The sequence below is a fragment of the Cetorhinus maximus genome, chromosome 16, assembly GCF_964194155.1.
Source record: "Cetorhinus maximus chromosome 16, sCetMax3.hap1.1, whole genome shotgun sequence".
Classification (NCBI taxonomy): domain Eukaryota; kingdom Metazoa; phylum Chordata; class Chondrichthyes; order Lamniformes; family Cetorhinidae; genus Cetorhinus; species Cetorhinus maximus.
In genome coordinates this window covers 66,599,731-66,621,919 of record NC_135894.1, presented here as the reverse complement: position 1 = coordinate 66,621,919, position 22,189 = coordinate 66,599,731, and the positions used below count along the sequence as shown (strand labels likewise).

General features: G+C 41.4%; 2 protein-coding genes across 2 annotated transcripts in view; both read right to left on the bottom strand.

Annotated features, from left to right (window-relative positions):
• Positions 1-587: 587 nt before the first annotated feature.
• Positions 588-14,535, bottom strand: ndufb4 (NADH:ubiquinone oxidoreductase subunit B4). Its single transcript, XM_078559959.1, has 3 exons — positions 14,223-14,535; positions 10,430-10,579; positions 588-744 (listed from the first exon to the last, which is right to left on the bottom strand). The coding sequence occupies exons 1-3, from the start codon at positions 14,397-14,399 to the stop codon at positions 685-687; spliced, it is 387 nt and encodes a 128-aa protein (XP_078416085.1). The 5' UTR covers positions 14,400-14,535; the 3' UTR covers positions 588-684.
• A 3,793-nt stretch (positions 14,536-18,328) lies between these two features.
• Positions 18,329-22,189, bottom strand: part of LOC144691652 (uncharacterized) — a 75,027-nt gene continuing 71,166 nt past the window's right edge. Inside the window, exons 19-20 of the mRNA XM_078559956.1 lie at positions 21,092-21,179; positions 18,329-20,513 (exon numbers count right to left, since the gene is read on the bottom strand). Of these exons, the coding sequence (XP_078416082.1) occupies positions 20,403-20,513; positions 21,092-21,179 (199 nt within the window). The 3' untranslated portion in view covers positions 18,329-20,402. The remainder of the gene's footprint in view (positions 20,514-21,091; positions 21,180-22,189) is intronic.

Below are 22,189 nucleotides of genomic sequence, written 5' to 3'. Positions count from 1 at the left end.
GACACCACACAGCTCTACCTCATCACCTCTCTTGATCCCTCTGCTGTCTCAATTGTCAGACAACTTGTCTGACATTTGCTGGGAACAAATTTTAAAATTCTCACCCTTGTTCTCAATCCTTCATAGTCTTCCCCCAGCCTATTATTATAATCCCCTCCAGCCTACAATCCTACAATCTTCTTAACTTTGACCTCAAGAATTCAATTTTAAACCTATTCACTTTTGGTGACTGCGCCTTCAGCTGCCGAGGTCCTAAGCTCTGGGATTTTCTCCTTAAAGCTCTCCACCTCTTCACTCCTTGAATCCTACCTCTTTGACCAAATATGTTATGTGGCTTGGCATCAAATTTTACTACTGTAAAAGCAGCTCAATGTTTTATTACATTAAAAGCACAATATAAATGCAAGTTGTTAAAATATTCAGCATTCTGCTTCTGCAAAATATGAGTAGGGAGTAAAACCAAAAGAACCCTTCATGAATTGTTACAGAGGTAAGAGACAGAAATAAAGTGAGAAAAAAATAGCTGTACTACCACTTCCTTTTTATTTACATAATGGGATTTTGCAATGAAAGGCAAGGACAAATAATAAATTAAATCAATGTTTATTTAAAGCATAAGGACGTTTAATTTTTGCATAACATACTGTACAATTACTAGTCATATGTCATTTCTGTTAAAAGCACTCATGACGTTAGACTAAATGGTCGCTCCATTCCCTCCTTGATAAGCTTTTCTTTACCATCCTTGAAAGAAAACAGAAGCCATAAGTTAGATAAGATTTCAAATACACATGAAATATAATCAACTATGTTACATGATGATGATTTAAAAAGAGTTACATCAGGTGTACACCACAAAACAGGCAATTTGGCCTACACAAGCCTCTTCATTATACCCCATCAGCATATCCTTCTATTCCTTTTATAGGAGTTCTTTGAGGATGTTTGTTCGTCATTGATAGGATGCCAATGACTATCCTTGAGGATGTAACATGCAAGATGGATATGGTAAACCAATAGATACAGTGCATTTAGATTTCCAAAAAGCATTCGATAAGGTGCCACATAAAAAAGGTTCCTACACATAAGAGCTGGAGGTGATAAGTCAATTCTCTATCCATGCTGACATAACTAACAGGAAACAGAGTCCAGATAAATGGGTCATTTTCGGATTGGCAAACTGTAACTAGTGGGCTGCCACAGGGATCAGCGGTGGGGCCGTAACCATTTACAATCTATATTAATAACTTGTATGAATGGACTGAGTACTTTATAGCCAAATTTGCTTACGAGACAAAGATAGGTGGGGAAACAAGTTATAAGCAGGACACAGTCTGCAAAGGGATATACTTGAGTTGTGGGTGGGCAAAAATTTGAGAGTAGAGTGTTGAAAAACGTGAGGCTATCCATGTTGGTATTAAGAATAGAAAAGCTAATTGTTACTTAAATGTAGAGAGACTACAGAATGCAATGGTATAGAAGGATCTTGGTGTCCTTATGCATGGAACAGAGAGTTAGCATGCAAATACAGCAATTAGGAAGGTGAATGGAGTGTCGGTCTTTATTGCAAGAGGGATAAAGTATAAAAAAGGGAAAGCCTTGCTACAAATGTGCAAGGCATTTGTGAGACCGCACTTGAGTTTTTTGCACAACTTTGGTATCCTTAGGAGGGATATACAAGCATTGGAGGCAGTTCAAAGAGGGTTCACTAGGTTGATTCCTAGGATGAAGGAGTTGTCTTATGATGACGAGTTGAGCAGGTCTAGTTCCATTCTTATTTATCTAATCATAGCCACAGAATCACTTGCAATGGCTTCTCCTCCCGCACCCACATTGTTCCCTCTGTTGTCCCCAAAGATTTATCCTTGGCTCGCTCCTGTTTATCATCTACATGCTGCCTCTCAGCGACATCATCCGAAAGAACATTGCTAGTTTTCATGCGTAAGCTGATGACACCCAGCTCTATATCATCACCACCACCTCTCTCAACCCCCCGCTGCTGCAAAATTAATCGGGCTGCTTATCAGACATCCAACACTGGATGAGAAGTTTCTTCAAAGAAATATTGGGAAAACTGAAACCCATTTTCTGTGTCTGCTCCAAACTCTGTTCACAAGCTGCTGACTCCATCCCTCTCCACAACAACAGTCTGAATGCAACTTTAGTGTCACAATTGACCCTGAGATGAACTTCTGACTTCATAGTCACGCCCAAGACTTATTTCACCTCCGTAACATTGCCTAACTTACCCCTGCCTCAGCTCACCTGTTGCTGCAATCCTCGTTCATGCCTTTGTCAACTCTAGATTTGACTATTCCAATACATTGCCGGCTGGTTTCCCACTTTCCAGCCTTTGCAAAGTGGGGGTCATCCAAAACTCAGATGCCTGTGTCTTAACCAAATCCCATTCCCCTATCACCTGTGTTCGCTGACCTATTTTTGTTCCCTGTCAAACAACATCCTGATTTTAAAATTCTCATCCATGTTTTCAAATCCCTCCATGGTCTCACCCCTCCTTATTTCTGTAACCTCCTCCAGCCCCATATCCCACCGAGATATGTGCCCTCCTCTCCTTCTGGTCTCTTTAGCACCCAGAACTTAACTGCTCCACCATCAGTGGCCACAATTTCAGTTGCCTCAGCTCTAAGTTCTGGAATACCCCTTCTACCTTCTCTGCCTCTCTTTCTTCCTTTAAAACCTACTTGTTTGACCAAGCTTCTGTTTAATTACCTAATATCTCTTTATGTGGCTCAATGTTATTATTTTGTTGCATAATATTCCTGTGAAGCCTTGGGATGTTTCAATACATTAAAAAGATGCTACATAAGTAGATGCTGCTGTTGTTTTGAAAATAAATATATTGGATTCACTGCATTACTCTTGTTTACTCTGTTACTTTTACAAAGAATTCAAGAAAATTCTATAGCTTCATTGTCTATGGACTTAATGTATGCCATTTCTTTAGCTTAAATTTTACCTATATGTTTTTTATTCATGGTGTTTCATTATTGGCAGGTTTGTTATGCCTTTTTACTGGAATATTTTTCCTCCTGAACTCTGATGATCACCATTTTAAGTATATTCCAAGGTTGTTCTATCTTTTGTTTGCAATTTTTTTCCCCCTATGCTATGAATTACTGCCTCCTATTTCCCTGTTTTGTTGTGGACATTGCAATACAGGCAATTTAAATTGTTTTTTTTATTTTTCCACTTACTTTTTTTTTTAAACAGTCATTACTGGCATTCTGTAACCATATTAGTTCCTTGGATAAAAACAAAAAGCTAAAAGCTACTGCGGATGCTGGAAATCCAAAACAAAAACAGAATTACCTGGAAAAACTCAGCAGGTCTGGCAGCATCGGTGGAGAAGAAATCAGTTAATGTTTCGAGTCCTCATGACCCTTCGGCAGAACTGAGTATAGTTAGGAGAAAGGTGAAATATAAGCTGGTCTAAGGTGGGGGGGGGGGGGGGGGGGGGGAGGAGGAGTGGAGAGAGAAGTTGAGGGTGGGGTGATTGTGGAAATAAGCAAGCAGTGATAGGAGCAGATAATCAAAAGATGTCACAGACAAAAGGATCAAAGAGGTGTTGAAGGTGGTGACATTATCTAAGAAAAGTGCTAATTAAGAATGGAAGGCAGGATACTCAAGGTACAGCTGTAGTGGGGGTGGGGTGGAAAGACTAACAAAGTTTTAGTTTTAGATTTAAAAATAATGGAAATAAGTGGGAAAAGAAGAATCTATATAAATTATTGAACCTGGAAAAATTTATTAATTTTGCTTCCAATCTCCACCCCTCCATCATTTTCACATGGTCCATCTCTGACACTTCTCTTCCCTTCCTTGACCTCTGTCTCAATTTCTGATGATAGACTGTCCACCAATATCTATTACAAGCCTACCGACTCCCACAGCTACCTCGACTACAGCTCCTCACATCCCGCTTCCTGTAAGGACTCCATCCCATTCTCTCAGTTCCTTCGCCTCCGTCGCATCTGTTCTGATGATGCTAACTTCAAAAACAGTTCCTCTGACATGTCCTCCTTCTTCCTTAACCGAGGTTTTCCACCCACGGTGGTTGACAGGGCCCTCAACCGTGTCCGGCCCATATCCCGCGCATCCGCCCTCACGCCTTCTCCTCCCTCCCAGAAACATGATAGGGTCCCCCTTGTCCTCACTTATCACCCCACCAGCCTCTGCATTCAAAGGATCATCCTCCGCCATTTCCACCAACTCCAGCATGATGCCACCACCAAACACATCTTCCCTTCACCCCCCTGGCGGCATTCTGTAGGGATCGTTCCCTCCGGGACACCCTGGTCCACTCCTCCATCACCCCCTACTCCTCAACCCCCACCTATGGCACCTCCCCATGCCCACGCAGAAGATGCAACACCTGCCCCTTCACTTCCTCTCTCCTCACCGTCCAAGGGCCCAAACACTCCTTTCAAGTGAAGCAGCATTTCACTTGCATTTCCCCTAACTTAGTCTACTGCATTCGTTGCTCCCAATGCGGTCTCCTCTACATTGGAGAGACCAAACGCAAACTGGGCGACCGCTTTGCAGAACATCTGCGGTCTGTCCGCAAGAAAGACCCAAACCTCCCTGTCGCTTGCCATTTTAACACCCCACCCTGCTCTCTTGCCCACATGTCTGTCCTTGGCTTGCTGCATTGTTCCAGTGAAGCCCAACGCAAACTGGAGGAACAGCACCTCATCTTCCGACTAGGCACTTTACAGCCTTCCGGGCTGAATATTGAATTCAACAACTTTAGATCTTAAACTCCCCCTCCCCCCATCCCCACTCCGTTTCTCCCCCCTCCCTTTTATTTCAATAATTTATATAGATTCTTCTTTTCCCACCTATTTCCATTATTTTTAAATCTAAAACTAAAACTTTGTTAGTCTTTCCACCCCACCCCCACTACAGCTGTACCTTGAGTATCCTGCCTTCCATTCTTAATTAGCACTTTTCTTAGATAATATCACCACCTTCAACACCTCTTTGATCCTTTTGTCTGTAACATCTTTTGATTATCTGCTCCTATCACTGCTTGCTTATTTCCACAATCACCCCACCCTCAACTTCTCTCTCCCCCCGCCCCCCCCACCTTCGACCAGCTTATATTTCACCTTTCTCCTAACTATACTCAGTTCTGCCGAAGGGTCATGAGGACTCGAAACGTTAACTGATTTCTTCTCCACCGATGCTGCCAGACCTGCTGAGTTTTTCCAGGTAATTCTGTTTTTGTTTTAGTTCTTTTGATGTTTGTTACCCTAATTCTTTGCCTTGGTCTGAATTTTACTCTCATCTCCTATCGCTTTTTTAGTTTGCTGAATGCTCTGGTTAGTTTTTACTACAATTAGCTAAGCTAATAGCCCTCCACTCCACCAACCTCCTCACCACCACCGCCAAAAGAATGCATTATTCAATTAAAAGGTATCTAATACAGAACCCGAAATTATGATAATATTAATTATGAAGATCTCATTTTTCATTTAAATACAGAATTACAAATTATTTCACAATCATTTTCAATACACAAGACTTCCTGATTCTAATAGAAAATGGCCACCAATTGTTTAGTAATCTGATGCCTTGCTTTTACCTGTCAATGTCTTATTAATCACATTAAGGTGCAATGACACTTTATTAAATGACAATTACATTAAGGCAATTGCATTGTTGAACAGGTGTTGGATATTGGTTCACAGTGTAGTGGTTATCACGTTTGCCTCACACGCACAAGGTCCCCGGTTCAAAACCGGGCAGAAACACTATAAATGGGGACAGGCCTTTCATGACCAGTGGGCACCATGGGGGCTGAGGTGCCTTATTGACCCCCATAGTCATGCTTTATTTTGAATTTTGTAAGTTTCCTTTAAGATGTAGTCTTTCTTTTTGTAGTATCCCTTTAAGGGGCTGCCTTTTAATTTGTTCTTTGATTTTTTAAATTTAGTTTATTTGGATGGTATAAATGGGGGTAGTCACTTTAAAGGACTGTCCTCATTTGTTTAATTTGATCATTATCTAATTTGTTTTTCATTGGTTTATTTCAAAAGAATATAAATGGGGACAGGCCTTCCACACCCAGTGGGCACGCAGGGCCTGGGGTGTTCTGTTGATCATAGAAACTAGGAACAGGAGTAGGCCATTCAGCCCTTCGAGCCTGCTCCGCCATTCATTATCATCATGGCTGATCATCCAACTCAATAGCCTGCTCCTGCTTTCGCCCCATATCCTTTGATCCCTTTTGCTCCAAGAGCTATATCTAACTCCTTCTTGAAAACATACAATGTTTTGGCCTCAACTACTTTGTGGTAATGAATTCCACAGGCTCATCACTCAGGGCGAAGAAATTTCTCCTCATCTCAGTCCTAAATGGTCTACCCCGTATCCTCAGACTGTGGCCCCTGGTTCTGGACTCCTCCACCATCGGGAACATCCTTCCTGCATCTACCCTGTCTAGTCCTAATAGAATTTTATAGGTTTCTATGAGATCCCCCCTCATTCTTTTGAACTCCAGCGAATATAATCCTAACCGACTCAATCTCTCATATGTCAGTCCCGCCATCCCAGGAATCAGTCAGGTAAACTTTCACAGCACTCCCTCTATAGCAAGTACATCCTTCCTCAGATAAGGATTCCAAAACTGCACACAATATTCCAGGTGTGGTCTCACCAAGGCCCTGTATAATTGAAGCAAGACATCCCTGTTCCTGCACTTGAATCCTCTCACTATGAAGGCCAACATACCATTTGCCTTCTTTACCGCATGCTGCACCTGCATGCTTACCTTCAGCAACTGGTGTATGAGGACACCCAGGTCTCATTGCACACTCCCCTCTCTCAATTTATAGCCATTCAGATAATAATCTGCCTTCCCGTTTTTGCTACCAAAGTGGTAACCTCACATTTATCCACATTATACTGCATCTGCCATGCATTTGCCCACTCACTCCGCTTGTCCAAATCACACTGAAGCATCTCTGCATCCTCCTCACAACTCACCCAGCTTTGTGTCATCTGCAAATTTGGAGATATTACATTTAGTTCCCTCATCTAAATCATTAATATATCTTTTTGAATAACTGAGGTCCCAGCACCAATCCCTGCGGTACCCCACTGCCTGCTAGTCAGAAAAAGACCCGTTTATTCCTACTCTTTGTTTCCTGTCTGCCAACCAGTTTTCTATCTATCTCAATACACTACCCCCAATCCCATGCGCTTTAATTTTACACACCAATCTCTTATGTGGGACTTTGTCAAAAGCCTTCTGAAGGTCCAAATAAACTACATCCACTGGCTCCCCCTCATCAACTCTACTAGTTACATTCTTGAAAAATTCCAGTAGATTTGTCAAGCATGATTTCCCTTTCATAAATCCATGCTGACTCTGTCCGATTCTGCCACTGTTTTCCAAGTGCTCAGCTATTAAATCTTTTATAATGGACTCTAGAATTTTCCCCACTACCAACGTCAGGCTGACTGGTCTATAATTCCCTGTTTTCTCTCTACCTCCCTTTTTAAATAGTGGGGTTACATTAAAGTACTCTGGGATGTAGATTATCAGGCCCTGGGGATTTATCGGCCTTCAATCCCATCAATTTCTCCAACACCATTTCCCTACTAATACTGATTTCTTTCAGTTCCTTCCTCTCACGAAACCCTATGTTCCCCAACATTTGGGGAAGACAGAACCAAAGTATGTATTTAGTTGGTCAGCCATTTCTTTCTTCCCCATTATAAATTCCCCTGTTTCTGACTGTAAGGGACCTATATTTGTCTTCACCAATCTTTTTCTCTTCACATACCTACAGAAACTTTTACAGTCAGTTTTTATGTTCCCGCAAGCTTACTCTCGTACTCTATTTTCCCCTTCTTAATGAATCCCTTGATCCTCCTTTGCTGAATTCTAAACTGCTCCCAATCCTCAGTTGTTGCTTTTTCTGGCCAATTTGTATGCCTCTTCCTTGCATCTAATACGATCTCTAATTTCCCTTGTAAGCCATGGTTTAGCCACCTTTCCAGTTTTACTTTTGCGCCAGACAGGAATAAACAATTGTTAACATTCACCCATGCGCTCTTTGAATGTTTGCCATTGTCATCCGTTTAAGTAACGTTTCCCAATCCATCATAGCCAACTCGCGTGTCATACCATCGTAGTTTCCTTTATTAAGATTCTGGGTCCTAGTCTTAGAATCAACTACGTCACTCTCCATCTTGATGAAGAAATCTATCATATTATGGTCGCTCATTCTCAAGGGGCCTCGCACACCTAGATTGCCAGTTATTCCTTTCTCATTACATTTCCCCTTACTCACGTTTTATTTTGAATTTTCTAAGTTTCCTTTAAGGTTTGTCTTTGTTTTTGCAGTATCCTCTTAAGGGGCTTCTTCTTAATTTGTCCCTAGTTTTGTTTAGTTTAATCAAAAAAGAGAGTATGAATGGGGACAGACCTTCCATGACCGGTGGACACCGTGGGGACTGGGGTACATTACTGACCCCCACAAACACATTTTGGTTTGACCTTTGTAAGTTTCCTTTGTGTTTTGTCTTTTGTTGCAGTCCCCTTTAAGGGGCTGTCTTGTTTAATTGCTCATTTCATCTTTTGTTAATGTGTGATTTGTCCCTTTTTCTATTGATTGTTTTCAAAAAAGAGCATATAAATGGGGGGACACAAAATCACATTTAATTTGATTTTTTGTAAGTTTCCTTTGTGTTTTTGTTCTTTGGTTACAGTGCCCCTTTTAGGGGTACCCACTTTTATTAGTTTGTTTGACTTTTTGTTAATTTGTCCCCCTTTATGTTCATCAGTTATGCTCAAAAGAGTATAAATGGGGACACTGAGGGGAGGAGGAACTGGGAGCTGTCTTGGAAAAAAACCGGTTTTAAGCTACAGGCTAGCTTCAGACTCATTCTTCCTCAAAATAGAATTATTGGAACTAACATTAGCTGCCCATTTTTGTGCACAACTGGGCCTGGCAATGGAGTAAAATCAGATGTTCAAGGGCTAATCCCAAATCTTCTGTTCCACAAACATAACTGTAAGATTTTTCTCTGCCACTTTCACTACTAGCAGCATTCAATACTTGGTATTGTGGCCTATTTGTAGTGGGTCAGGGGTGCTCCACTGTTAAAGGCCACGAGAAAAATCTGCAGCTAAGTCTTCAGACATTTTTCAAAATTAATTTAATTTTGGATTGATTTTTGGTAGCTTTTTTGAAATTTTATGGTAGCTTTTTTCAAAGTTTAATCTTGCAGACTGGAATTGAGGAATCTATGGCATCTCTCGTAAGCCTTCTGCATAACTTTGCTTTGAAGATCAGAAAGACTACAAGAGGTGCCCAGTGGAACAAGCACCATAGAAAGCTCCTGGCCCCCATCCAATGGTAGTCATACTGTGACATATGCAGACCCAGGTGCAGCGACTTCACCATCTCCCCTCAGAGCTGCTTTGGGTGGCTATGTCAGCTTCACAAAGCAGTATTTACAGATAGCTGTGTGCAGGAAAACCTACAGCTGACTAAGTTGCAAGTCCACTGCCAAACGAGTGCAACCATCACGGTCACCCTTTGACAACAAAATTAAATCAATCTCCTGAAATGTATGCAACCTGCACAACACCAAGGTTCCTACTTGGAAATCATTTTGCTACCCTTTCACAGGCATTCCCCCTCTTACACCAAATCATTGGGTAGGTACCCTGTTAGTGACAGAAGCACTGCATTGAAAACAAATTTGACAACTTTCCTACTATCTGAAGTCACTATTTCTCTCCTCAGTGCTTAGTGAACTTTTCAGTTGTAGCACCTACTTCTACATTGGCAGGAGGTTCCGAGGATGCTGGCTGAACATTTTCAGCAACAGCCTTTGCAATACTTTTAGTTTTTGGACCACATCCCCTTCAAAAAGGAGTAGAAAAGGTAAGGGTACTTTGCATGCCATCACATGGAATTTAAGATTTCAGAAAGCGTTCCTTAATGAGTGTGACATGCGACTTTCTCCCTCAGGTCAAGATCATGTCCGTCATGGGCCTCCTTCGTCATATTACAGTCCTCAACTGAAGAATCTTTAAATTCATGAGCTCTGTCCACTGAAGATGCACCTACCTCACTGAACCACATTGTTACATACATAAAATTACTGTCTTGATCCTTTCAGCTGTTGCTGCTGCAGCATTGAATATTGCTCACGGAGGTGACCTACCTATAGAGCTCAAGGTCTGCCTCGAGTCCACCACATATGTATAATGAAGGCATACTGAGGGCCAGGTCTCCACAGTATAATATTGACAGGTGGAAGTGAAGTCCTAGTGCATTTCCAATAATAGTTTGGTCAATTAGGAAATCCAGCCTAGAGTAGTCCCACATTCCCCCCTAGCTTTTCATCAAATTATTTCCCAATTCTGCTTCATTTTCACTATTCTTACCCGATCAGTTTTGAAGATGTAGTACCAGACAAATAGAGGCACTACGCCACAGAGAAATCCCATCAATGATGTCTTAGGACTTGGACGAAAATTAGGATAGATGTGGTTCAGATTGCGAGCATACACCCATCTAGTGAGGGCTGGGTCTTCCTGTAAAATGCAAAGAAATTGAAGCAAATTATTTGTTGGAAAGGACCAGAAGCATTCAAACTTAGAGCAAGTTGAAATTAAATAGATGATGGTGAATTTTGTGCAATCAATTGGTACAAAATGTACACGTTTCAAATAAGTTTTCCTATGAAACATTGAAGAGTGTTCATCAAGTTAAGCATCAATGCCACACGTTTCCAAAGTTGCCCTGAAGAAGCATGGTCAGATGCAGCATCGCTGCCTCATTCATGCTCCAACTCTGTAATCTTGTGTAACATTTTTATTTTTCACAAAAACCAACTTTATGACTTGAGATTAACAACATGAAGTAAATTGCAAGCAGTTTTGTCACCTACATACATTAGGGATTAAATTAAACTGCTGAAATTCATTTCATGTAGAATGAGGAAACACTTAAGCAACTTCTAATTTTTATAAGCACATGTTAGAGTATGGCACATCATTTTAGGGAGCTTTTCTTTTACCGGCTCTCAGAATGTGGGTGGCTATATAAATGCAAATTCTTGTTGCCATTGGCAAGTCCACATTTACTGCCCACCTGCAGTTTCCCTACGATGATGGTGGACTTTTTTTCCATTCACTCAGACATGGCCATGGCTGGCTAGGCCAGTATATGTTGCCCATCCCTAACTGGCCTTGTGAAGGTGGTGAAGAGCTGCCTTCTTGAGCTGCTGCAGTCAGTCAATGTGTTGTAGAAGGGCCCACAGTACTGTTAGGAAGGAAGGGAGTTCCAGGATTTGACATAGCAACAGCAAAGGAATGGCGATATAGTTCCAAGTCAGGGCGGTGTGTGGCTTGGAGGGGAGCTTGCAGGTCCTGGTGTTCCCATGCATCTGTTGCTCTTGTCCTTCTAGGTGTTAGAGGTTGCGAGTTTGGAAGGTGCTGTCGAAGGAGCCCTGGTGAATTGTTACACCGAATCTTGTAGATGGTACACATTGCTGCTACTGTGCATTGATGGTGGAGGAAATAAATGTTTAGGGTGGTTGAGACATCAATCAAGCAGGTTGCTATATCTGGATGCTGTTTTTGGAACTGCATTCATCCAGGCAGCGGAGTATTCCATCACACTCCTGACTTGAGTCTTGTAGATGGTGGAAAAGCTTTGGGGTGTTATGAGGTGAGTTACATGTCCTACTGTTATAGCCACAGTTCAGTTTCTGGTTAATGGTAACCTCCAGGATGGCGATAGTGGGGGATTCAGCCATGGTAATGCCATTGAATGTCATGGGGAGATGGTTATATTCTCTTTTGCTGGAGAAGATCATTGCCTGGCACTTGTGTGGCACAAATGTTACTTGCCACTTATCTGCCCAAGCCTAATATTGTCCAGGTCTTGCTGCACATGGACACGGACTGCTTCAGTATCTGAGTAGTTGCAAATGGTGAACATTGTGCGGTATTCAGCGAACATCCCCGCTTCTGACCTTATGATGGAAGGAAGGTCATTGATGAAGCAGCTGAAGATGGTTGAGCCGAGGACACCCCCCCCCCCGAGGAACTCCTGCAGTGATGTCCTGAGACTGAGATGACTGACCTCCAACAACCACAACCATCTTCCTTTGTGCTAAGTATGATCCAACCAGTGGAGAGTCCCCCCCGCCCCACCCGATTCCCACTGACTTCAATTTTGCTAAGGCTCCTTTGATGCCACATTTGGTCAAATGCTGCCTTGATGTCAAGGGCAGTCACTCTCACCTCTTCAGTTCAATTCTTTTGTCTGTGTTTGGACCAAGGCTGTAATGAGGTTAGGAACAAGTTATTGCTGAGTAAGTGCCACTTGATAACACTGCAGATGACACCTTCCATTGCTTTGCTGATGATCAGCATAGATTGATGGGGTGGTAACTGACCAGGTTGGATTTGTCCTGTTTACTGTGGACAGGACATACCTGGGCAAATTTCTACATTGCTGGGTGGATGCTAGTGATGTAGTTGTAATTGAACAGCTTGGCTTGGAGCATGGCAAGTTCTGGAGCACAAGTCATCAGTACTATTGTCAGAATGTTGTCAGGGCCCATAACTTTTGCAGTATCCAGTGACTTCAGCCATTTCTTATCATCACATGGAATGAATCAAATTGGCTGAAGACTGGCAGCTGTAATGCTGGGGACCTTAGGAGGAAGCAGAGATGGATCATCTACCCATCACTTCTGGCTGAAGATTGTTGCAAATGCTTCAGCCTTGTTTTTTGTACTGATGGGCTGGGCTCCCACATCATTGAGGATGGGGATATTTGTGGAGCCTCCTCCTCCTGTTAGTCATTTAATTGTCCACCACTATTCATGACTGGATGTGGCAGTCTGTAGAACTTGGATCTGATCCACTGGTTGTGGGATTGCTCACCTCTGTCTATTGCATGCTGCTTCCACTGTTTGGCATACAAGTAGTCCTGTGTTATAGATTCACCAGGTTGACACCTTATTTTTAGGTATAACTGGTGCTGCTCCTGGCATCCTCTCCTGTACTCTTCATTGAGCCAGGGTTGAACCCCAGCTTGATGGTAATGGTAGAACGGGGGATATCCTGGCCCATGAGATTACAGATTGTGGGTGAATATAATTCTACTGCTGCTGATGGCCCACAGAACCTCATGAATGCCTAGTTTTGAGTTGCTAGATCTATTTGAAATCTATCCCATTTAGCATGGTGGTACTGCCACACAACATGATGGAAGGTATCTTCAATGTGAAGACAGAACTTCATCTCTTAATTCCAAATTTATTAATTGAATTTAAATTCCACCAACTGCTGTGACGAGATTTGAATAGCCAAGTCAACATAGGGTGTAACTACGAATTTCACTCCACTGTCCCACTCTGTTCTCCAATGTGACTGACATTAAGTACTTGGTGGAGGAATGAGGTTGGGGATGTCTGGGCAAATATAATTTCCTGCTTTACCATTTAAGTGACATGACATGGACCAGATTAAATACAGTAGATTGTCCACATATTTTTTAAGAAGTTGAACAATTTACATTTATATAGCACACTTAACATAGCAAAACATTCCAAGACACAAAACAACTATATCAGCAAAAACATTTTTTGAACAGTAAGCTTCAGAAGATATCAGGGTAGATGAGCGTAAGGCTGACCAAAGAAATAGGTTTTAAGGAACAAATTAAAAGTCAGAGATGTAGAGTTTTAGGGTGAGAATTCAACAGCTTAGGACCTTAAGGTTAACAGAAACCACTGCGGTACTTCGCCAAGCATAATCATGGACTAACCCAATGGAAGTCCATGGTCACCAATGCCTTCTTGGGGCATGGCAACTGAAGGAGGAGGGGGATCTTGATAGCGGAAAGCATAGCCACCAATGGTAAAGCAATTAAAATTGGAGGATAAAAGGGGCCCGAATTGGATGAATGTAGAAATTTCTAAGGCCGCTCACTTACTTTCCTCCCCCCACAAGCCGTCCTCCACTCAGCCTCACACTCCAGGATCCCCCTCCTCCTTCTTCCTTGACCTTTCCCTCACTTACACCCTTCTCCCACTCTCCCCCACACCCCCTCCGCAGACACGTCACCCACCACCCACTACCCACCCCATCTCTCTCACCCTTTCCCCTTCCCCTCCCTGTCCTTCCCTCCAACCCACTTCCCTCTCCGCCCATCACTCACTATCAGCTCGGTCCGCCTTGGGTTGTTGAGCTGGCTCAGATATTGCAGCTTGAGGCGGGCACGGATGGCGAGTCTCTCCTCTTGGGCCCGGCGCTCCTCCGGGCTCAGCTCCAGGTACTCGCGCGGATCAAGGGTTTGAGGCCGGGAGGCGAGCGGCGCCTCTTTATAATCCGCCATGGCTTCAACAAAAACTTTATTCACAAACGCCGACCGGTCAGGAGTCCTTCAAATATAACTTTATTGACAGCACAGTCGGCAAGCGCGCGAGTCCTAAGCATGCGCACCGGCTGCACCCTCTGCCCACAGCGCCCCCAAGGGCCAGGAGGCGAAACCAGAGAAAGAAAAAGGACCAGGAAAGTAGGAACCTTCAACATAGCAACAGAAGATGCTGAGGTGAGTAGGAATGCAAAGGGTTTTGGCGGCTTTGGTAAAGGAAAGTGTCTTGTTTCATGTTACTTCGAATGGCTCTGGCAGCTGCGAAAGATGTTGGCTTCTCAGGATTTCTTGTTGCTTGTGCCCGATTTGCATATCTTTGTATTGCAATATTATGGAGAATGCGGGTGTCCATGATGCTGTGAGAAATTGTGGCTGGATGTTCGCAATCCTATCAGAGTAATGGAACAACTGCTCCACCATGCTCAATTTGTGCCTAATTACAGATCTCATAGAGATATAAACCTCATTTTATCTACACTCAGCTGGCACAGAGATGTCACCAAAACAGGGTCCAATCTTTGACTTGCTGGGTATCTACAAATGGTGGCAGGATTCACGGTTATAAAAGGATTGCCCCTTTTCTCCATTCTACCTCTGGAGGCCAATCCTTCAGCCACTACGCTTAAATTCTCTTCCTGAAACCATTTTCCCACCTACCTCCTTCCCTGCCATCACCAGATCTCCTATACACCCTAAAACTGTAGTTTCAAACTCTTCACCTCTGCTTTCCCACTTGGTCCCAGTATTTATACCCTGTTAAATGTTCAGGCAGAGGTCATGCTTTCAAGTGTGGAACGGTTTATTGTTACTCTTAATTGTGGAATAAAATTTTACAAGGCAGTAGATGGTGAGCAATGCTAAAAATGCTATTTTAATGTTGCTCGATTTTTTTTCCTCCCAGATTGGATTTATCAGAATTTCAGGGGAAACTTCTTTACCCAGTGTAGTTAAAATGACTCACTACCACAGAGAAGAGTTGAGGCAAAAGCATAAATGCATTTGAGGAGAAACTACATAAACACATGAGGGGGAAAGGGATAGTGCTAATGGGATTAAATGTAAGGCAGGTGGGAGGAGGCTCATGCGAGCATAAACACCAGCATAGACACATTGGGCCTAATGGCCTTTATCTGTGCTATAAATCGATAAATCACATTGTCAGACAAAAGCTGTGCATTATTGAAATAAAACCATGTCCCATGTACAGGACACTTTTGACTGTAGCAGCATAAAAGGCTGCATTGGCATTACCAATGACACCCTGAATTTTATGGAATTCTTAAAAAATTTAGAAGTCTCCTATAACTTTGTTTGTTTGCAAAGTGATGTTACTGCTGGGTTTGGCAACCAAGATGGCATGGAGACACCAATGACCCTTTACTTATCATTTTAAGCTAATTTGAATTGAAACACATTTTAGGCATACTGACTCAGTTCCCACTCGACCCTTAACTAAAAATCCTGAGAAGTATCAAAAGGCCAGGGACCATCCTCATGGAGTCTTCACTCCTTTTTGCTCTGTATTGGAAATATACATATGGTGCAGAGGAAAATCAGTCCACTAGAGATTAATGCAGGGTGGAATTGGTGAACAGTTAGAAAGGCATAGATTGACCAAGGACGCTCCACATGAACTTGTAAAAGACAGATTCTGCTTGAGTTATTTCACTGATTTTTAAAGAAATTATAATAACTGTTGACAACATGGATTTTTGGAAGAAATTTTGTATGATCCACATAAAAGACTTAGAAATTAAGGCATGTGATATTAAAAGTAATATAAGCACATTGATAGGGAGATGGTTGGGGGCAAAAATTAACGAGTAGAAGTAAATCAGAAAAGATTGGTGGGATGTTGGCAGTGATATGCGAGAGATTTCTTTATTGTAAAGAGTAAGATGCTCAAGGGGGGTTTTCAGAAGAGAGAACTTGAGGTGCAATTACAATGGTTGTCAAGAAAGCGCGAGTACTAGTAGAAGCCATAAAATTATTTTATACATAAAGACATCAAATAGAAAAAGCAAGTTAAAATCACAGAATTGTAGTCTTTATTGGTGTAAGGACTATAGATTCCCTCCAACAGGATGGCATCTTCAAGCCCCAAAATCACATTGAAGTTGGTGAAGACTGCTTTAGGTAGGGTGTTGTGACATCGGATATAAGTGATCAATTCTGAAGTGTAACAAATGTTCAAAAAGAACCAGAATGTACCATTTTTAATGTGAAAATTTAAAATCATCAAGGAATTGAGTACAAATCCTCCTAGAAATTCACCAACAAGGGCTATGATTTGGGAGTAAGCGTGGTTGGGAATAGACAGGGTGGAATTTAGTGTATCTAATTCTAAGTTTACAGTGTACAGGGTGGAAAATTTAAATAATGTTCACATTAAAGCCACAGGACTGTCAGTAAAAAAAATTGACAGGTATTTACTATAATTTTCTGTATGATTTTCCACAAGAGACATATTTTGTTATGAATGTGAGGTTTTATAAGCTGGTTATTTTCTAACTGCCTATTTAATTCAAGGTAAAATGAATTAGTGGAGCAAGATGCTTTGGGGGTGGGGGGGAGTGGGGGGGGTGCGGTGAAGAGAGAGACAGCTGCTGTGAACAGCAGAGGAAAAGGCTTTTTTCTGTTAGCCACCAGACAGGATGCCAATGGGCTTGTTCTTTGGTCAAAGAGATGGGACTGTGGAGATTTAAGGACAGTGGAAAATTCATTCTGGAATGCTGGGACAAGGAGTGGGCTGGAAGTCAGTTCAGGAATTCTCAGAATACTGAGGGAAACTACTTTCGATGGATACTAGTTGTTACAACTCAGTAAAAAGGGGAGAAGCGAGCTCATTGGAAACTTTCGACTGATTTCTGTAAAGACTACAATTCTGTAAGTGCAGTGTGATATATAATCGCAGAGCTGGGTTTTCAACTGTGTTAGGAAGGGGAAATATCTTTTCTGTAGTTTGGTGTATTATTTGCCTACTTTGAATAAACAATGCTGATTTTAGTTTGTTCCTGTAAAAGTCTTAAAATGTGAAATCTTGTGTGGTCATTTGAGTTGGTTACTGGGAATACAAAACTCTCAAATTTTCAGTTTCTATAGGGATCATAACAACATCTACAGCTCAAAGAACAAAGAGATCAGCTTGCAATTTTGATAGACATTGGTAAGGTACCAGTATAGTGATACAGTAATTTGCTGAAACTCTGTCATGATCATTGTTGTTCACTTGTATGCCTTTACTTTACTTTTTATCAAACCTTAATCATACGTTGCTTAAAAAAAAGTCGGTGGTGGGGGGGGGGGGGGGGCGGGGGGCCTGAACTTCTGTGGAGTGGCAGAGTCAGATTGCTACTCTGCCCCTACCTTGAAATCTTTGGACTCGGGCAGGACGAGAACTGTGCAGGGTTGCATGTTCCCGGGGTCTTCAGTCCAGAGTTTCAGAGTCGGAAGCAAGGAGACCATGCCACTTTTTGCAGCATTTTCCCATGGGAGAGGAGACTCATGGGAGGGGGAGTCCCGTGGTGGTTGGGGGGGTGTGGGGTGAGGTGGGTCGGTGTGGATCTGTACAATTGTTACTCTGAAGCTAGAAGTGGTTTTATTTCTTCTGACTTTTTCTAGGTAACTAACAAATGTAACACAGTCAGAACCATCTGATGTTTGTGATTTAAATTGCATTTTCAGATGGTTCCCAATGCAGGGCAATGGCCCAGGGGAAATTTGCACTTCCCAGGCAATTGCCATGCAAACCTTACCTGGGAACTTCTGGAAGGGGGTTCCCCAGTGCATCTTTGGGATACCCCCCAGTTACGCTGTCCTGGAGCTCAGAAGTTACAGCCCCATGTCTTTTATAAATCGCTTTGCCAATAAGTGACAACAACCTGCATTAGTTCGGATAGTGAAAAGATCTTTTTATTAAAAATCAAAATATTTTCAAGTCACAGATGCTGAATATATACCCAAAAAGCTGCGGCTCATCACACTCATCTGAAATACTTTATTGGATGGTCTATTGAATTTAACAGATTCATAAGAGCAGCACAATTAAGTGGTTGGTCTGTCAAGTCACAATAGTACAACAGCAATAGTTAGAAATACAAATCATCAACAAACATTGCAGGTGCAATATAGGATTTCTATTCAAATATGTAATAAAAATTGTGCTTATCTCAACTGTTCAGTAACATTCACTGGACCTTTTGATTTCAGCATGGAGTATAAAATGGGCAATATCGGATTGATCACCTGTTAGATACCCCATCTGATTCCTCTTCCTAATGAAGTCAATGTAAGAGAAAATTGGGCAGGTTGTACAACAGGTAATCAGTCTAATATCACCCCTTCTAGACCCCTGCCGAAATCTAAAGTTTGTAGCAATTTTCCTCAAATCATTTTAGCAATTCAAATAAAAGAATGAGAATTACACAACATAAAATGCAGAACAATTTAAGGGAGACATGCATAGTTGCTATCATAGTGTTTTATCAATTGTGCTAAAATAGCTTACCAGAAAGTTTTGATGTTGGGGCAAAAGTCATTTCAAGTTGAAGTATCTGCAATGCTTATTCAACTCATTACGAATGTAAAACTCTATAGATAGAACACCTTTGAGAATGGGACAGTGAGTCTCTCTCCACTGACAGGCAAAAGTCAAACTCTCAGTGGCTTATTAGCTACCTAGTAGCATCAGGCAAACAAAACTATTAGGTAAGATAGTTCTGAAGAAGAGTCATATTGGATTGTTAACCGTTTCTCTCTCTCCACAGATGATGCCAGACCTGCTGAGTTTTTCCAGCATTTTCTGTTTTTATTTCAGATCTCCAGTATCCGCATTATTTTGCTTTTATATTAGATAACATGGTGTTTTTCAACATTAGAAGTTAGGTTATTTAAGATTAACTCATAACGTAAGCAGCAAATGGACTTTAAATCTCTCTACATTATAGTAATTTGTTAAATTACATTTCTTATGATATAGGAATAAGAATTTAAATAAAAATCAGTTTTGTAATTTGTCTTACAGTCCTGAAAACTCCTGGTCATTTCCAGGCTAACTTCAACTGGTAAGAAAGTCTCGTTTCATGTTTAAGGTGCAGACCCATCTTCATCAAAACATAAACTTGTGTGTTTTCTCAGATGCTGACCAGCTGTGTTAGTAGCATGTTCTGTTTTTGTTTCAAAATTCCAGCATTTTGATTTCTATATATATATAGGTTTCATCTTTGGAATAACTCATAATAACTTAAGACGATAATAGTTATCTATCATCAAAATCTAGAATTATGCATTTGAATGTGTTCCATACGCTAAGATGTACACATTTAGGTCAGGCCTATAAAGGAAACCAGGCAATGCTGCAAGAATGAACACAGTTGTTTAACATGATGTTACAAGTCACAAGTATTTCTCTGAGACTCCCAGATTTAATGATTAAGCTGCTCACTGACTATCATCAAAAATTGAATTATTAGGCACAGAAGTTCAGTATATTGACCTTTAATTAGGTAGATTCTCATTTAGAATTAAATTGCTCCTTGAAATCATTAGTTTGAGTTGGATTATTTAAACTGAGTTACTGTCAATTCCTTTAACATGATATTACACTCCACGATTTGCATTAGGTTATTTACTGTATGTGCATAAGTAATCATCTTAATCTTACATCCTTCTCAATAGCCAGCAGCCTACAGGTAATTTGTAAAAGGAAAGAGAAAAGCCGTTTCTAGAACCAACTAATTTGGCCTCCCAACAGGAGGGCTGACAAGCCGTACAACAAAGAGAAATATATAAGGATGAATGCACAGTTTTTCAGCAGGGGATAACTTGATGAAATCTTTTTAAAAAGAAGCAGCTTCATATTTCAAGGTATTATACACAAGAATTAAATGCTTCCTGCAAGTACATAAATAGGAACATGGCTTCAATTTGTAAAACACAACAAATCACCTCGAGGTCCTTAATGCTTCATTGCAGAAGATCATAATAAATCTGCGGTTTCTTCGTTTCAGCACGGAACTGTTCTATCTTCATTCCAACTTGGAAAAGAATTGCTTCATCCCACCATTTACCCATAATCTGGGAGAAAGAATCAGAATTATTAATGTAATTGCATATTTTTAAATACAAGGGCAGACAATATGACTCCAATGCAATGGTATAACATAACAACGCACAACTGGCTGGGAAGACAAAGAGGCAGAGCTGGGTATTCTAGTGCGATCTGGGAGCTGAAAGCTACTGGTAACAATTAACGGGGTACAACCCGGGGGAGGGAGAGCAAACAAACAGTCTTATAGTAGAAAGATTCCAATTGTTTACACTGATTTCTGCCATGTTTTAAGCCATATTTTATGTTTCGGCATTTGCCAAGGCCAAATCTATCTCAACTCAAGCTGATTGATCCTGATTACAACATATTCTGAATCTTTCCTGTATGTTGCATTTCACATTTTATAGGCCGCGGTTTCATTTTTGCATTTGGAGTCTTCCAAGATTGGCAAGCACTTGCAGTCACATCACAGAACAAATGGAGGGCTTGCACCTTTGACCTTAATCATTGCCTTGAATCAGATATAAAAAGGAATTTTTGTCTTGTTTGCTCATGATCACTTTTCCGGGGCATTTGCATTGACATTGAGAGAATGCGACATTACCTGAAGGTTTATGGGTAGCCTAGAGGAGCTGTATCCGACTGGAATCACGAGAGAAGGAATTCCTGTCAAATTTGCAAGCTGCATATATCTGAGTTGAAAAATATATTAGCTAGTTAGATTAAGAATTTCCACAGTTTATTTGATTATGGACTTTTGTATATATCCAATCATGATGCATATTGTGTACTCTTACTTTTTTTCTTATTGGTTCAATAACAACTTTATGGTCTGGTATAGGTGAAATGCAATCTAGAGCTCACCATACACCATCAGAATAATACATATTTCCTACTACAGTGTAGAATGTCTGATTTACACTCAACATTCTAAATAAGTGCCACTGCAAACTGACCAGGGATAACTAAAAGACAGAAGATAACATTTACAATAAATTATCCACAGAGTACTTGGACCAGGTGCAATACACCCTATAGTTAGGTGAGCATGTGGCAAATATTCATTTGTACCCAAGGATTGCCTTTTTCCATTCTTCGTCCCCTTTAATATTATCATAACAATGTGCATAACAATCTGGCCCATGTCACTCTCTTGCTGACCTTCTCACTCAACACACTGGCTGAGGGCTGATCTTGGTAATCCCCTACCTGGCTAACTCACCCTTCCCATTGCTGATCCTGTGGACTCCACTAGTGGTCAAACTATCAATGCTCCTCTCCACATCTTCCTCCATGATGTATGTTCACTCCTAAACAAAGCCCTTGCAATCCATGAGTTTATCATGGTTGCTTTGACATCATGGTCTAGGCAGAACCTGGCTGAGGCATGGTGACATCATCTTCTTAACAGAAGCCTCCCTGCCTGGCTATAACTTCCACCGCTTGCCTCGCCCAGACCGTTCTGGTGTTGGTGTGGCTCTTCTAACCAAATCTCACCTTCGTCTGTCCCCTTACTCTTCTGGCATTTTCATCCTTTGAGATCTCACCTTGTTCCATCCCTCTCACCTTTCATTCAAAATACTCATTCCCTACCATCCACACAATCTTCTCAACAAGCCGTCCTTCAGGCTCTGTAGTGAGTGACTTCTCATCCTAGGTGATTTTAACCTCCATCTCAATTCATAATGCTCTTTCTGCACCG